The sequence below is a fragment of the Parasteatoda tepidariorum genome, chromosome 7, assembly GCF_982258835.1.
Source record: "Parasteatoda tepidariorum strain Cologne lab strain chromosome 7, Ptep-v5.0, whole genome shotgun sequence".
Lineage (NCBI taxonomy): Eukaryota > Metazoa > Arthropoda > Arachnida > Araneae > Theridiidae > Parasteatoda > Parasteatoda tepidariorum.
This window is the reverse complement of record NC_141761.1, coordinates 78,957,389-78,975,925: the sequence shown is the minus strand read 5'-3', so window position 1 is coordinate 78,975,925 and position 18,537 is coordinate 78,957,389. Positions and strand designations below refer to the sequence as shown.

The window sequence follows — 18,537 nt, the reverse complement described above, 5'->3', positions numbered from 1 at the left end:
CATGGTAGACATGAAATGCTTTACATATTATCTCCAAGAAATTGTTTCCATAGGACGATTTATTTGCCAGACATTTGGGGTAATTTCCTTGTAAGAAAATCTGCGTTTATTTTTAATGCAATTTCTTAAATGAGACAACAGAAACTACAGATTTTCTTACAATAAAAAGGAACTATGCTTTAAAGTAACTATTATTTAAATTCTTATTCATATAATAATTGTTATTAGACCTGATATTTTAAAATAACTATATGTTCGTTTCACCCAAATAAAAGGCCGCATCCTGATTTTTACTAGGAACTTGTAAATATATCTATTTTACAATACTTATGATAGAAAAATATCCAGCATATCAAATGCGGTGATAGACGAAAAACTATCATTGAATTATTTCTTTACTCGGGGTTAGAGTTTATCAAATTCCATCGGAGTGATTATTCTTTACTTATAAAGACGAGAGGAATGGTGATTACATGTAACATATTAAAGTTTAATCAGGTAGTTAAACTGGTTTTTAATGTTTTTCATACCACATCCCTCATTAGTTTTCAAATGAATTTAATAGTGTTTTTGATTCCTTAAATCAATTTGTTTAAAAATTAACTTGTGTGTCCTACCTTGTAAGCATTTCGACTTCATTTTTCAAAATGAATTTAACAATATATATTAAGTGTGGTGGTTACAGAACATCCTATATTACATATTTGTCTTAATGATTGCATTTTGTAATCTTTAAGACTGCGATCATGATAAAATAGTGTATAGCATTTACCTAACAAAGAATCGCAGTAGACATCTGGATTTTCAGTGATTGCAGCACTATTGCCACATATTGTGCATCCGGAATTTTCGACACAAGGCAAAGTAGGTACTGAACCCGTTTGAAGTCCATACTTTAGATCAACTTGTGCTGGAGGGGGTAGTGGTGGTTTTGTCACTGGTTGTACTGGCGGCACTAATGGAGGATTAGTGATAGGAGCTGGTAAAGGTGCAACAATTGGTGGAACTTTGGGAGGATATATTGGGGGATCTGGTGGAGGATAACTTGGAACTGGTGGAGGAGTTGGTGGAACTGATGGAGCATAAGTTGGTGGCACTGGTGGAGCATAAGTTGGTGGTATTGGTGGGGCATAAGTTGGTAAAACTGGTGGAGGATAAGCTGGTGGAACTGGTGGGGAGTACGTTGGTGATGGATTGAAAGAGCAAAGTGAAATACTTGAGTAACCGATAGGCAATATTATAGCAGATGCTGGTCCTATGGTAATAGTTGTACCACTGTATTCAGGTGCAAGTAAGATACCAAATCCCTGGCCTAAAAATTAAAAACACAGTTTGTATTTTTATTTAATATGCTAATAAATTTTAAGTAAATTTTAGTTTTATTTCTTTGCTCTAAAAATTAAACTTACTTATAGAAAATATGTTGCAATCACAGTCCGATGCAGCAAGAACAGTTAGAATTGTCCCCGGAAGCACCGCAGGATAAGGTGACAAATCTTGTATTACCTTAACTTTGGCATATTTGCAAGAACTTGCTAAATAGAATGAAATTCGTAGTTAGATGACCAGCTACATAAATTAAGTTTTCTGCTATTTTAGTAAAGCGGCTTTGTTGAAATAGCAGAATATCTCATTTCATTTCAATTGAAACAGTTTAATCATAAAGTTACTTATAGATATGGAAATTAAATCATCATATTAGTGTTAAAATGTTAACTATTTCCCACTCCACTATTAAAAATTTCTTGAAGAAAGGGTTAAATAATAATTTATTTAATTGTTATTTTACCGTATTCCAACAAAAAAGGTCTAATAATTATTTTAAAAAATATGCTTTTCCAACCGTTAACTGTGAGAAAAATAGTTTATTGACTGTTTTCACAGAATACGGTATAATAACTAGGATTTTATCAATGACAACTAGGTACGTAGCCAAAGAGAATCGAGCGCACGTTCTTCGAAAGCTGAATGCTAAGTGGATGCCTAATAACTCAGCAATATCATAGTAATAAGTGTGTGGTGAACACCAAGTGAAACAACTGAGTACAGAATTTAACCGAGAGGTCTAATCTATCAATCTCATAAACAAGGTGAAGGGGGTTCAAATCCTTACGTTGACACCACACTATTTTCTCTGTTCCTTCAACACATGAAGAACTTCCAGTGCTCTGTACTCTATGTTTCTAAATCTATGTTTAGTTAAGAGTGTTTATGAAGAAGTTGGTATTCATCATAGAGTGAGATCCGATATCTGGCAATTTTTCGAAACTCGTGCCATTCCCCAATGAAAATGGATTTTTAAATGTAAAATTATTTTCACGAGCATTACAAATTACGATAAACGCTACTCTACAAGTAAATTTTTCTAAGTGCATCAATAAATAAAGAATGTTATTCTATCTATAGAATTTGATCTCCTCTGCCAGTGTTTCCTGAGAAAAAGATAAAATGGATATTATAAATGCCATTTAAAAAACTCGAGTACACGCCTGAGAGTGTTTTTTATTTTAAAATGGGCGGTGGACTTTGCAACGCTGTTATTGATTTTTTTATTGTATTTTGCACCAATTATGATATAGAAAGACCAACTCCGAAATTAACCGCTCGAGAACCGTTAACCCAAATTAACCGGTCAATATAATTTCATGGCTCAAATTTGAGTTAATTTAATGCCACTAAAACTATTCCTGATATAAGTGTATTTGTTCTTCAAAAGTTAATGCTTTAGAAATATATCACCTCTATTTTTAAAACATAGGCCTTATTTTCTTACAACATTTTCTTAAAACACTTCTTAAAACATTTCTTATAACATAACGTAAACATAGACCATTAAGAAGTAGATTGATCAGTTTTATTAATATAAAATATGTTTTAAAAAAAATCGTAAGTAAGAATAAATTTAAAAATATCTAATGTTTTACCACTTTTATAAGGCCCTGATGTGTCCAAAGCTGGTGGTGAATCTGAAATAATTATCAAATCTACATTTTAGTTGGAAAAATATTTATTTTTAAACAGTTATTTACACATAGTAGCGAATTTTTTATGGAATTTTTAAACAGTTTTAAAAAGTTTTTGTAATTAGTTGTAATCGCATATCCAGTTTTATCATCTTTTCGAAAATGCTATTATAGTCCTTTTTAGTTAACAACTTAGCTGGGAAGAAAAACTCTAATTCCTATTCTCATTTGACATTAAATTTTTCACTGATAAGCATTACATTTACTTTGCATTTTTTAAAAATTATATTAAAACTGTTTTTATACCAAATAATACAAATTTAAAAATGTGGAAGAAAAGATTTTAAAGAAGACTAGAAAAGATTTATGATTAAAAAAGATTTATTAATTAAAAACTACCGATTTTTTTAAGAAAAATATTCTATTTAAAATATAAATTCCTGTACACTGTAATAAAACTTCAATTATCAATTAGGTTAATAATTTAAAGTAAGATATGCTTAACATAAAGAAATTCAAAAATATCCTTAAGAATAAAAAATAAAACATCTATTTACCTTTTATATTCAAGGAGACAATGTATGTAGCATAATAGTCCATATGTTTCTGATACACTACAAAGGAAGTACAAAAAGTATTCATGAAAAATTGGATTATAAATAAGACGCAATTATAGTAGTATTTCTTAAAAAATTAAAATAAAATTATTAGTCTTACTATAGCTGTTATTTATTAATCAGAAGAATTAATCAGTACAAAAAAAAGGTGCAAGAATTAATCAATACAAAAATCCAAAATTAAAAATAATTATTAATCCATCATTCATGGAAACTAAAATTTATTAAAAAAATTTTCAATGTCGAGATAATTATTTAGGGTGTTTAGAAATGCCCAACTTAAATTCATAATTTTAGAGTCCGAAATCGAAATCTGTATTGAATGAATATTTGAAGTCAGTCGCACATTAAAATTTAATTAAAAAAAAAAAAGAACGTGATGAAAATTAGAATCAATATTTTTTAAGAAAGACTGATTTATAAACGTCAAATTGCTTTGAAGGCCTTTATAATAACCATCACTCCTTCTTAATTTTTTCTGGAAAACAAATAGGTTTTAATATCTATAGAATACTGTTTTTGTTTTCCTCCGCATAAATATTAATTTTTGACTCCCAATTTATATACTTTTATTACTCATTTTTTTTGTCATGCATGCTAAAAATATACAAAGAGTGAAAGAGTTTAGACATAATTAAATATCTCGAGAATTATGCAACGGATCGAAAAAGTGAAAATAGACCCATTAAACATTTTTTAGAAACTATCCAATTATACCAAACTCGATTTTTCACTTGGGCAATTTTGCATCTTAAATATGATTTTTTTTTTATTGCGCATTCGGATTCTCTAAAGGAAAAAAAAAATCGATTTGATCTACATATTTATGCATTTTGCTTCACAGATGGCGCTGTAACCGAGAAAAAATAAATAGGGTACAAACTGTGGCTAATCTTAAGACTCATCAGATTGAAAACATAAATATAGACATGTTTATATCTTTTTTTTAATCAATTATTTAAATTTGTTTCGAAAAACAATGAGGAAACATTCTTATTGTTATTTAAATATTTAAAAATAAAAAAAGATAGGGTTTATCAAAACTCCCGTATTTCCAATGTAGTATGGGTAGCTGGGATGAAACACGCTTACTGTAAACAGAATTACTGTAAAATAAAATTAAAAAGGTATACCTAGTATATTTAAATACATTTAAAGTTCTAATTTAATAAATCTAATTAGATATTTAGATGTATTTAAATATACTTTAATAAAATATAACCTCTAAATAAGATATAATCTTTTTAAACAGTCAAGTAGAAGGAATTTATTATGTAATTTTATTTATAATTGCTTCCTCTACAATTGGTAGTTGTTCGCAAAAAATAATTTAAATTAATTTCACATTATAAAATACTTTCATGTAAAAAAACTACTGGTTAAGTATATTGTACACTGTTAGTTTTTTTTCCTGAGTAAGTTTTAAATTTTTAGTAATTCTGAATGTTTTTATCATGTTTTTCTCTTACACCTGTATCGATAATAAAATTAACTTTAGATTTGTATTATTTTTTTAGAAAAAATATGTATTTGTTTATAATTACTAACAACATTGAAAATATTACCAGTTATTTCTAAGGTTGGCGCACCAGGTTTTCCAGCTAGAAACAAAATTAAAGTTGTAAATCAATATAATTTTTATTTCAAAAAAATAATAAGAAAGTATGCAAAGAGCTAGTAAATTTACCAGCTAATTCCAACTTTTAATTCTATACCCTGTTAAATAAGAACGCAATTTAAAAACAAAATAGACATCAAGAGTTTCAAATCACGCTTTTCCTAATAATATTTCAATATTTGAAGTCTGAAATGGCATATTTAAAATATCAAATTAAAATATCGAAATCCAAATATTTATTCTGAAATTTAAAAGTAAACCTATTTCGAATTTAAAATGAATTAATAAATATTCCATGGTTAAATATTTGAAGAAATAAAATAAGTCTTAACCCAAGATTTTTTTTACAAAAATTAAATACCCTTAGTTAAAATCACTCTATTTTGCAAATAGTAACAAAACTGAATATTTGACTGAACGAAAAATAAATGAAAACATGCTAATTACAAAATAAAACATTTTAAAACCTGACGAAAATTCAAAAAGAAAGGCGAGATTAAAACAGACAGAGAGTTTACACAAAGACACTATCAATTTGTCAGATATTCTTGAAAGAGACGGAATTAAGAACTTTAAAACCAGTTTGATTGCTGGAAGAAAATTAAAGCTATTTATCTTCTATGTTTCCTCTCGCTTTCCTTGCTAATTATTTGACAGCTATTGATAAAGTTTTTTTTTCTCATTCAAATATCAGTTTTGCGATATCTACGTGCATTCCTTATTTACTAAGATTTCAAATACGTATGAAGGGAGGTAATTATTAAACACTCTTTGTATTTGTGTGTTTTTTTTAATCGAAACGAAATTGTATAACTTAGTGATAATTGATTTTTTAAAAGAATTAGAGAATATTCGTTTTAGCATTTTAATGTGTAATAATTTAATTCCTCCCCAATTACCGTTTTGGAAAATGACAAAATTACTTAAAAAAATCTATACCTCTTAGATGGGCAATAAGCATAAATTAAAGTTTATGTTGAAACGATATTGTTTTAGTTCGGCAAGTCTTTTTTTTTTTAACATGATCTTCATTTTCAGTCACTTAATTTAAACTTTGAAAACATGAATTTAGATTTATTAAATTGCGCTTATTTTATGAATAAAATAAGTGTTTTACTTACTCGAAGTTTCTAGTATTTCTACCACAAGTGCTGAAAAAAAAATAATAAACTTTTATTGAACAAAAAAAGTAAATCAATATATTACAGACATGATAATTTAAGTTTAGTACTCGCTCATACTGTAATATTATAGTATACGCGATTGGTTTCAAGAAAATCTCAGTTTCTCAATTGTGAAATTTTCAGTTTGACAAATCTCCTGTATACAAACTTTGTTTACATTGTTAATCGTTTTGAGATGCAGACGCAATCTCGTTAAGACATTATGGTCATATGGCTAAAAAAAAATTTCTTAAGGAATGTTTCTCAGGAATGTGGTCGGGATTGCAAAGTGTAAAATATGCTATTAATAAACTTCATTTTAATTTCACTCAGAAAATAATAGTATTAGTATTTTTCTAAGCTGAAACCTACAAGACCGTCGTCTAAACAAAATAAGGAATTATAGTGGTTGAATTTTAATAGATCTTTTTATTTTATTTTATATTTTATTTTATAACCATCGTTGAACACCCGACCCAATTTTTTGGGCTTACGACTACCCATGTTCAACATCATAGCCTTGCAATTTTGAACCCAATCCAGAAGACAAGGAAGCTTCTGGGAGAGAAATGTTGTCTTCGTTGATGACTTCTTGATGGAACTATTCCGCATTTGCGTTACGTGGAGAGGAAAACCACGAAAATTTCCCACGTCACGGGAGGAATTGTATACCACTGAGGATATTTTACGTCAGCACTGTGGTCGGTGCAAGCCGGATGCGGAATTCGTATCGACCAGTCATCACTGAGATTCGAATCCGGTCACCTCATTCGAAGGTGAACTTTTTATCCCCTGAGCAAACAACAGCTCTAATAATGGATCTTTGACAAAATCGTACCTACTCTGTTCCGTAATTGGCATTTTCAAGAAAATAATTTACATTTGGTCTGTTTTTGAGTCACAAAAGAAAGGCACTAAATTATTGTGAAACATTAGAATTTGATTTCCAACGGCGGCTTGAAGTCCACACATCTTTAAACTGATAAGTACGATCAGTTTGTATTCGAAGTATAGGCTATCGGTGCACAGTGCTGGTCTCATTGCCCCCATCATGCCTCTGCTCGCGAAATTGACGGGTCTTAATCTTTTTTTAAACATATTCTTCATACCTTTTTCTTTATTTTGTTTTAATTTAGGTCAAAATAAGTGAAACATATTATGTTTAACATTTCAATAATTTATGGTTATGAAATACAGCGTGAAACGCCGGCGTCTTTTTCTGCGTTAAAGGTTAATTTTCCAAATACGACTCACATTCAAACAATATTTTTTTCAAATTAGCACTTATTTTCTGTTTTTTAGATCTAAGAGAAACAGTTATTCATTGTTAATTTTTTTTTAATTTATGAAATCAATTATTGATAAATTTTTGAATATCACTGAATTTTTTTTCTTTTCAAAGTACTTTTTTTTGGATTTTAATTACTATTATAATTCCAATATATTTAGTGTATTATAATTCCCATAATTCAAAAATTCTTTAATAGCTATTAGACTGCTTTTCTTAAAATTAAAAAAATACCTACATATATTTTTGCTCGTAATTAGAGCTTTTGTAGAAATAATACACCGCTGTCCTTTCTGCGCCAAAGGGTAAATCTACATGATTTATACTTTTGAAAAATACCTTTATTTTTAATAATTTACTTAAAAAAGCATTATTCAAATTTAAAAGCATTTATTAAAAAAGCATTATTCAAATTTATTAACTTTAGTTTAAGCGAAACTAAAAGTTTTTTTTTAAATCTAAAAACAGATTAATGTACAAACAATTTAAGAAAATTTTTTAACTTTTATTTACTTTAAGAGTTTGATTTTCACTAGCTGCTCGAAAAGGAATCAGAATTTGGACTCACAAAAATTTGATAAAAATATAAAGAGACAAGTCAGATATTTTGCATCTTTTATTCAGCATAATGCTTATTCTGTTTTTAGCTAGTCGGAGAGTTGACGAAAATTCGATATACGTTAGTTTCTTTAAGGAAAAAGCTTTTTATAATTTCTATTAGGTAACGATTCAAACTTGCTTGTCTTCAGGTACAGAGCTGGAGCTCTGAGGATATTTTAGAGCTCTAATTAGTTAAATAGTGGTCGGTTTTTTGATATTGTCATAATTCTGTTTCATGGCGAAACGACAAATTGTGCTTGTAGCTGTCAGTGAACAATTGAAACCCATATTTCTAACACGCATAGAACTCCATTAAAGATTTGAGTGTTCTAACTTGAAATTTTCAAGATTTCACTCTCACAGCCTCGTAAAAAAATCTAGTAATAAAAAGTTAACTAATAAATTGTCATAAATAACACGCTGAAATTTTATAATTATTAAAATAACTAGACTAAACTAATACCCTAAGAAAAAAAAATGAGATTTAGGACTGTTACTTACCAAGTTTTTGATCGCATGGAATTTCAAAATATGGATAAAGAGGAGGATCAGGACATTTTTGGCATACAGGAGGATAGTCGCAGCTTAGTAGTTTCCCGGCCGGATAGGCAGGGACTTGATATTTATCCACGGATAAGATTGAATAAAATGGTTCTGTTGAATATTCACTGTAGCAATCCGGCAAAGAAAATGTTTCTTTCGGTAGAGGATAAAATCCGAATTGGTTTGTCAGCTGAATTGCTCCATTCAAGTAAAGAGACTTCTTTGAGAGAAGGACAGCATATGTCGGACCTGAAATTCAATATCAATTTTAAATACAAATAAAGATTACATTTTTTAAAATTTAGATAAGATTTAAAATATTTGCGAGGCTAGTTTTTAATTTTTTAAAACATTTATATAGTCATTTAGGAGAAGTATAGTATAGTCGGAAAGTAATGAGTAATAAGTAGTCGCAAAGCAATCGGAATTTTGTTTAACAACAAATTTTATTTGAGTACCATATGAAGATACATACTGCTTGTAGCCGTCAAGGAACGAAACTTGTATTGCCATTCAGTACAGGACAAAATCAGCAGTTACTACTGGCCACAGGGTGACTAAATATATGTTGTTGCTCCTAATGACTTTGGACAAGCCAAAGAAGCCTTTACGAATTAAGTCAGGAAGTTGCGCCATTCGTTTGACAAGAAAGTACCGCAAGGGTGAAAGTACGTCGTAGCTCAAAACATTTCTTGTAGATAGAAGCAACGTTAATTTGTAAGGCCACTTCCACAATTTTGACATAGATCTGAAAGGACCTATTCTATAGATTTTACGAACACGTATATCGCATTTACGCACGTGTACCGCATTTATAGTTCGGTTCTCTAACCCCTGGACTACCACGACCCGACTAACTATAACAAATGGTGATAAAAAAGTTGCCTTTTGATACTCAACTGCCATTTGACACTTGATAGTCCCTTTTTTCCTTCATAAAAGCACTCCATGTATATTTTATTATTATTTTTTAAATAAATATGTAATTATGAATATTTTAAAATAATCTGATACTTTATTGCGCGCTTGTTTATTAAAAGTTCCTTTCGTTTCAGAAATGAACCTTGTGCCGTTTACCGTATTTTGAGAAATGCTTTTCGCTATTAACGCTTTGTTAATCGGCAATTTTACACAGAAACTATGTTATGTCTCTTGGTATAATTTTATAATTGAAAATTTAAAAATATATGGAGTAAAACATTCAAAATATTGATTTCATACCCAAACGTTGTCGACTGATGAGTATTTAACTCAATATTCCAAGTGAAATGACGAGTTATCGGTCAGCAATGTTTGGCATGAAAAGACGAGTTAACTCGTCACGGTTAACAACGTGTTAATATCAATAGCTTCTAAGGCTCATTAGAATTTTCAATTTTTGAAAAAAGTGGCCAGTATATTAAAAAAAGGTCACTGTTCAAAATGCAAATTCGCTCCCCTTTGCCTAGCCAAGTAACAAATTTCCTAATTTTGTCTTGTAAAATCCAGTGCTTAGCTCTAGCTCTGTTGTGAACACTCTAACTAATCCTTAGCGGACAGAAATTTGATTAACGATAAATTTCTCAGGCCAATAATATTGGTTATATATTCCATCCGCAGTGGCCTTGATTATATTGAAACTTGTGTTGTCATCAAACACAGAGCTTCTATAAAGTTTTGAGAACTATAGCTAGCCGGAATTGATTGACGAAATTTTCTATGCTTCGAATGTGGCGATAACGTCTACTTGTAGTGGTCAAGAAAAGATTAAAGCTTTTAAAGTCATCAGCAAAACAGCTCCAGGTAAGATTTAAGTACTCTATTTAGTGTAAGTGCAAAGTTATAAGAATTTTGATTGACGATGAATTCTTCTTCTAAATACCAAACAATGATTTAATATTGTATTATATTTCCAGTCGAAACTCTAGTACTCTACCTAGTCAAAGGAGATTGAAATTTCAGTTGCGAATTTCGCACTTTCATAGACACGAAAGGGCGTTAATAAAAACGCTATAATTAAGAATCTTTAAACAATTTAATTAAAAAGCTAGTTTTGTTAATAAAAAGTGGTGAAAAATTACAAACTTTGTAAAAATACCGGGCAGTCAGGACAAAGAGCAGGCACATAAACGTCGAAGTCTAAACTTAATTTCTTAGGCTCATTTCCTCTGGTAACATCATATAAGGCTCTAACTGTGTCCTTAAAACACAACTGATTCGCAACAGCATCTGAAAAATAGTTTAAAAATTGCTTTTACTTAATTAAAGGTTTCGATTAAAAAAGAAGTTAGTTCGGTTTTCTCAATTTGTCTATTTACTATTTACCAAATGTCTATTTTTTTTTTACACCAATTGAACCTAACATCCATTTCATTAAACATTTCAGTTATTGTTCAATTCAACAAGGACGAGTAGTAAAGATCAAAAAGGGGAGTTTTAAAACAGCAAACAAATTAATAGAAATCAAACCGTTTCCTTCTTGAAACTATCTCTTTATGCGCAATTTTTTGTTTCTCTCGGAAAAAACAATTTTTAAAAAGCAGAATATGATTGTGATCCACGATAATTGATTATGATCCACAAAGTATGAAGAATTTAAAACAACTCTTAGAAACCAATGAAATATAGCTATTAAAAATTAATGCCTTTATTTTGCATATCCCCCATTGTTAAGTTAAATATAGTTCCTATGTACTTCCTTCTTACAATTGAACTCTCAAATCTTGATTCATCCGAACCATAATAGCCTAAGTTTTAACTGACTTAAAAAATTTTATCTTTGAACTATTCTTCTTACCAACCTTAATCACTTACGTAATTGTTGAAACTTGCAAATGGAGCATGCGAAAACGCAAATCAATATTTAAGGTTGCACAACCTGCGGCCCACCGACTACTAAAGTGCTTCCCGAGAGAGCTTCTAAACAAGATAAAAAATTTAAAAAAATTGTTGTAAATTTTTAATTGCACTTTTAAATCATCACTTTTTGACACGCTCTATTTTTCTCAAATTCTATAGTAAATAAATGTATGTTTAACGCGCTTTCTTCAAACCGATATTATCTTAAATCTAAATGTGTTTTTAATCCAAAATGGTTTTTTGGGCTGTTATATTAGCTTTTCAATATGATTTTGAAAATCCCGAATTTTTATTACGGCAGGAGAGTTTCAAATCGCCCATTTTCGATATAAAATGGAATTTTTCTTTTTTAAAAAAAGAAATATTTATTTTTTATTTTTGAATGAAATCCAGTAATTAAACGTTTTTAATTTTCTACAAATATATTACTAAGTTTATTGACTTCAAAAAAATTAGAACACTAATGTTTAAATAATTCTATATTTGCCGTCAACATGTCTAAATACATGTGTGGCCCTTCGTTAGTCAACCTGATGTGCAAGTGGCCCTTCACTCAAAGGTTGTGCACCCCTACATGTTATGATAACAATACAAAAATCGAAAATTAGTAAGAAAAGTACGAAGCATTGAGTAGCATCAATATTTTGTTTCCATGGTATCGGAGCTCTTATCGATATTTTGTTTTTATACTATATCACTATTTATATAAATATACTTTTCGTTGTCTTACTTTGCTTAGAAATTACATCAAATGGCGAGTATGATGACACTAAAAATAAAGGAAAGCATTATTTTACAAAACAAACATATATGTATCATAAATATTAATAACACAAATTAGCAAAAATTAATTTTGAAAATTAACATGAGTTTTTAAAACAAAATACGACTAAATACACTATGAAAACAAGGAGTTTTAATATTAAAAAATATAAATAATTACCTGTCACATCCAATCCAGGGTTATATACACCAGCTAAAAAATTTATTATAAATAAGTAAACTAACGTAATAAAAGTCCAAAAAGAAGTAAATAGTTTAACAGAATATAATAATTACAAATATAAGTAATATAATAAATGGACAAGATGATGTATTGAAATCAAATTAATTATACAGGTTGTTATGTAATCGCAGTCCTTAACGTGCATTTTTAGAATCCTTGCTAACAATGAAGTAAAAAAAGAGTGTTAAATTAGTATTCATCCAATAGAAAAAACAACAAAAAATTAAAATCTGCAAAACAGGATGTAAAAAGCAGGATGAAAAACATGGAATCCGTGTTTATTACTATCGCTTTCTAACTTCTTTCTGTTTTATCCTGTAATAAACATGTCGTGATATTTAAATATTCACTTTCCTCAGTAGTTATTTGTTGACGATAAAAAATAAATAAAATGACGCTAAAACTTCATTCAACTCGTTTTAGAAAAGGATTTTAAAACAATAAAATAAGTATTTTTTTTTATCGAACATCGTATATAGGAAAAAAGATGTTTTCGTAAAATTTGTTTAAAAAAAATTTGTTAAATTACAAATACCTTCTTTTTAAACTAGAGGAAATTAACTTAAACTTAGAGAAGCCAAAAGCGTTTAATACAAAATCATGAAAATTATTATTTACTATACGAATAAATTCGAGCCACGATGGCTCAGTGGTTAAGATATTAAACTGTCATAGAAAAGTGTGGTTCGATCCCCAATCGCCGCTTTTAAAGACCACCCAGCATTAAATCGATCGGTATAATGCTGACGTTATTGCCACAATCATGCTGTAGGTCACGAAACTGGAATTGCTTAACCTCCATGACACCCCTGGCCTACAACGGGTTGTAGCGGGAATGAAGAAAAAATTATAATTATTTTCAAGATTTAGGAAAATTAACCTTTCATCTTTTTATAAGTTAAGATTACTTATATAGCATCTCCTGATTAACATTGAACAATTAAGTGGTAATTCAATAATTTGTTTTGAATAAACTTTAGACTAATTCACATTCCAATTATTATTTCATTTTAGTTCGACAGAATCACAAAATAAAATCTTCATTTAAAGTAAAATGATTATTTTTATTTGTTATTTTTTCATTACTTTTTTTATTTATTTATTTGTAATTTATTATTAACTACCGAAACTCTTGAAAGTGGTAACTTGCAAAAATCATTATTAAAATGAAATATAAGGAATTTTAGACGTAATATAGATATTAGAATTATAGATATTGTAACTATAGATTTTGTTGTTGTTGTTTCTAATGCCACTTGCCACACGGGCAAGCCTGCTTGATGAAACCGAGTAAATTTAAGGCAGAGTGTACGTTTCTTGTTTTTCAGTGGCGCCATCTATGGCCAAGAATTCGACTTCTGCCACACCATACGTCGCACCAGTTTATAGGGCGGACCCATTCATTCATCCACAGATCGTAATTTTGACCTGAATCAGAGAACGATCGATCTCCAATCCAGTACCCCCCCCCCCCCAGAGGTATTGATTTGTTATGGGAACATGGAGGACTTTTGCAACTCGACAGATTTAACGTGCACCGGTCACTTTGCTACACGTGGATAGATTTTGTAATAAATCTAAATTTCTTCAAAATCTCCTCAAAGCTACACGGAAAATATGATTGAACTAGATATGGGAGAGGGAGCGGTGAGTCCCCATAAAAAAAAAATTTTTATTTGGAAGGAAAAGGTGCTTTTTTTGAAATTTGATATATTTTTTCTTCAATTTCTTCAAATTGTAATCGATATAAATTATAGATTATGTGTTCAATAATACTGTGGAAAAGAGATGAAAGTCATTTTAAAATTAACCAATGACTATACTTTTACATTTAGAAATTTAAAAAATATACTTACGTTGGATATTTATATGATATGGACCAAGTGGTTTGAAAGCTAGTTGCATCGTATCTAAACAAACAATTTGCTAAAATCAGATTTTTATTATATATTTATATTCCTATTTCAACGATTTTAATAAAATAAAATGCAGTCAATTAATTAGAAATTTATAAAATGTTTAATAAAAAAAGGTAAATGATAAGTCACGAAATAAAAATGATTATTAACTTAATTTATATGATATAGACCAAATTGTTTGATGGCTAGTTGCATCGTATCTAAACAAGCTATTTTCTGTAATTAGATTTCCATTTGATATTTAGATTCCAACTTCGATGATTTTAATAAAATAAAATGCAACTAATTAATATGAAATTTATAAAATGCATTATTAAAAAAAAGTAAATGATCAGTAGAAAATAAAAATAATTATCATCATAAATATCACCAAAAGCAATTTTTTTCGATGAAAATATATTCAGCTTAAAAGTATTTTTCAGACAGAAAGCCATGTTAAACTACAGTTAAAAAAGAACATAAAGTTTAAACCAACCTACACTTAACATTCAAAAATGATAAGTAGGTTTCAATAGAAAGCGTTTCAATGAAAAAAATGAAACAAAAATAGGTTCCAAAATTTTAATTAATTACTTAATGAATAAAGAAATTGCATTATGTTTCGATGGTGTATGTAGAATCCTTTTTCAGTCAGATGGACATAATTAATTCATAAACTATTTACGTACCTTCGTATTCCTTGTATGTAGCGTAGTTTAGGCCTATTGCAACAAGAATTGCTGTAAAAAAATGATGAATCAAATTAGGTTCTGCGCCACTGGTTCAAACTTTTTACGTAAGTATAAAACAGTGAGTCTGATAAAAGTTCATTTATCTAACGTTATTACATACGGGTAACATTCTTTGATTGGTTGAGAGAACAGATTTGCGAATCTGCATCTTTTATAGGTGGTCTGCCTGTATGCTCCTCCAGCATTCACAAAGGACAATTGAATTCCTGGTACTTCCTCGACCAGCTTTCATTTTAAATTCAAAGAAATTACTTGAAAGAGAACTTAATGAATAATAGAAATACGACTGATTTTCGAATGCGAAAACTCTTTAAATTGAAGTATAAAATCAAAGTGAATGATGATATTAAAAAAAATGATTATAATAAGCATGTAAAACTGAGTTATGCATGAGGGCGCTTTTTCATTACACGACACGATACCGACAAAATCGGACGACAAATGTGTGAACGACAATGTGATTGCCGGATCGTTCAAGCAATTGTTTTTTCACTTGTCCGATATCGTTCGTCCGAGAAGTAGAAATTCTTGTTCATTCAGTGTTTTGAGCTTGAGTGAGCAGTTGTTTGTGTTCTGCTGCTATTTTTTTTTCTGCTAACTTTATTTATGCCGGATGATAATCATCGTCTCAAACTTCTTACTTTATTTTAGAAGAAAAAAGTTAGCATTGCAAAAACGTTTTTGGGTGCACGAAATGGTACTTACATATTAACGCCACCGCAGCTACAGATTTGGCTGTTTTTACTTGCCGCCAATCTACTCCTAAAATTTTTGCGACAAATCATGAAATAAAATACTTTATTTAAAATCTAAAAATTCAAAACATTTTATTTAAAAACAAAGTGGTCAATCGGATTTCGGTGGAAAATGGGCCGATATAGAGTTTAACATATATTCAAAACAGTCTCTTTTCTTTCATCAGATGCTGTCGCCATATCGTCGCTTTGAAACTAAACCGTAGTAACTCAAAAATGAGATATTTAGGTCATTTTGTGTAAAAAAAATCACCCTTTTAGAGAAACAACGTGTCATCTTCATAGTTCCATAAAATTAATTTAGAGAGCAGATAAATCATTATCGCATTGGCGCGATTCGCCATCTTAGTTTTAGGGAATAGTGTAGCAGTGTGCCAGTTGCAACAAAACCTTGGAGGAGATAACGTCGCTTTGAAACTAAACCGTGGTAAGTCAAAAAAGCAAGTTTTTCAGGAGAGCGATTTTTTTCCTACACTGTTGTATGTCAAAATTTGAAATGAAATATGTAATATTTGGGAGGATATTTTGAAGAATACCGTTGTATTTTGAAATAACTCTCCACTTTTAATAAAAGTTTTAGAGAAAAGTGTTGCAACTCAAAGTACCTTAACTTATTTTGGAATTACCACAAAATTAGAAATGCTACAAGAATCTGACCTGGTTCATTAAAAAATGTAAAGAAACAGAGCTTTTTTAAAGTAAACTATTTTGTAATAGTCGCTATACCTTTTAGTCAACCTGCGGTGGAAGGCTTTTATTTTCATATTTTACATTTATGACATGATCAAATAAACGATTGAAATTACTTACAAGATTAAATTAATGATATCAAAAGAGGAGATAAAACAGGAAAAATACACAACATCTAATAAAATCGCCACGATTTGAAGAGAACTTGCTTGCCTAACCGACATTTGATTCCGACAAACGATTTCGCCTTGTCGGATACGACATAATCGTTATCGTATCGGTGAGTGGAAAAGCGCTCCGTTGCTGACCATGTATTTTACTTGACCCTATGTCGTTCGCCGACAATCGGATCCGTTTTGTCGTTATCGTGTCGTGTAATGAAAAAGCGCCCTGACTGTGTAAAAACACAAATTAACGACAGTTGAAGAAAATGATCATTATTTATTCAGTATTTTAGTGGACTAATTATGTAGTGTTTGTGCGCTTTTTCTTATTTATTTATTTTGAAAGAACAATTCTGAAAAATTCCGAATAGCGGCCACAGCTTAACACTAATAAAAAACACACAATCCCGCAAGGAACAATTATTCTGAGATTTTATTTTATTTATATATATATATATATATATATAAAAATCCGTCGGCGGTAAACAGTCAACCCAAATTTGAGTTTGCGGCTACCATTGTTCAACTCCATAGCCTTGTAGTTTTAAATCTAATTCAGGAGGCAAGGGAACTACTGGATCAAGTATTGAGGAATTTCGCCTTCGTGGAGGAATTTTTGATGGAACTAACACGCCTTTGCGTTACATGAAGAGGTAAACCACGAACGCCTCACGCGGTCAGCCTCCCGTGATAAGGGGACTCTCACCCATGATCCGTCTACCATGGAGGATATTTAACGTCAGCACTGTGGTCGGTGCGAGAGAAATCGGAATTCATATTGATCAGCCCTTGCTGGGATTCGAACTCGGTTTATATCAATAGAAGGTGAATGCTCTATTCCCTGAGCCACCATGACTCCCATAGTAGTATATTTATATCATTCCTGCTATATTCACCTCAATGCTATTTTCGGATGTCATAAGCGCTCAAATTGTGTATATATGTTGTGTTTTCGCTCTAAGAGCAGCATTTTCCAATCTGTTTAGTGTGATATCCTTATGCGATGTCCGATGTGCGATATCCTTAAAAATTATGTATATGTGATCCTGTGTGATCCATATACATAATTTTTAATAATCCGAAATTGAAATATTCTCTGAAATAATTTTAATGATAGTTTTCAGAAAGAAATCACACAAAAAAATATAATAATAATTGAGCAAAATACAGTAAGTAAATTTTCAAAATAAGAAATTAGGAACTACAATTTACATACAAAATAAGTTCAATGAATTTATTTTCTGATTCAGAATTCACCACAACACATACACCACAACACATACACCACAAAGCAGAGTTGTCGAGTAAATAGAACAGGTTGAGCCTCTTTCCTGGATTCGGAGATCTTCTCTTTATGAAGCAAATAATATAAACATTGAAAATGAAACAGTTAAAAGGATTCGCCCTGTTCTAGTTTTGCATTTTGGTCCCCTAAAATCACAACTTCTTACATGACGGGCAGAAGTTTTTTATGCTGAAAATTTACTAAGCTCGAATATCGACTGAGACTCACTATAAGATTATATTTAAGCCTGAAGGTCAAACTGTCCCCCTGTAGGTCATCATTGCTATCGAGGATTACTTAAATGCTTTAGGCATACGCCAATTTGTAAAAAATTTATTTAATGAATTTTGTTTGATT

General features: G+C 30.0%; 1 protein-coding gene across 2 annotated transcripts in view; it reads right to left on the bottom strand.

Moving 5' to 3' along the window:
* Positions 1-18,537, bottom strand: part of LOC107446702 (uncharacterized) — a 66,566-nt gene that overhangs the window by 15,544 nt on the left and 32,485 nt on the right. For both annotated transcript variants that reach the window (XM_016061416.4, XM_016061417.4), the window contains exons 15-26: positions 15,224-15,274; positions 14,493-14,546; positions 12,574-12,606; positions 12,361-12,399; positions 10,857-11,000; positions 8,751-9,041; positions 6,320-6,349; positions 5,146-5,181; positions 3,521-3,577; positions 2,925-2,966; positions 1,410-1,535; positions 773-1,312 (exon numbers count right to left, since the gene is read on the bottom strand). In XM_016061416.4, coding sequence (XP_015916902.2) covers positions 773-1,312; positions 1,410-1,535; positions 2,925-2,966; positions 3,521-3,577; positions 5,146-5,181; positions 6,320-6,349; positions 8,751-9,041; positions 10,857-11,000; positions 12,361-12,399; positions 12,574-12,606; positions 14,493-14,546; positions 15,224-15,274 — 1,443 coding nt within the window. The remainder of the gene's footprint in view (positions 1-772; positions 1,313-1,409; positions 1,536-2,924; positions 2,967-3,520; positions 3,578-5,145; positions 5,182-6,319; positions 6,350-8,750; positions 9,042-10,856; positions 11,001-12,360; positions 12,400-12,573; positions 12,607-14,492; positions 14,547-15,223; positions 15,275-18,537) is intronic.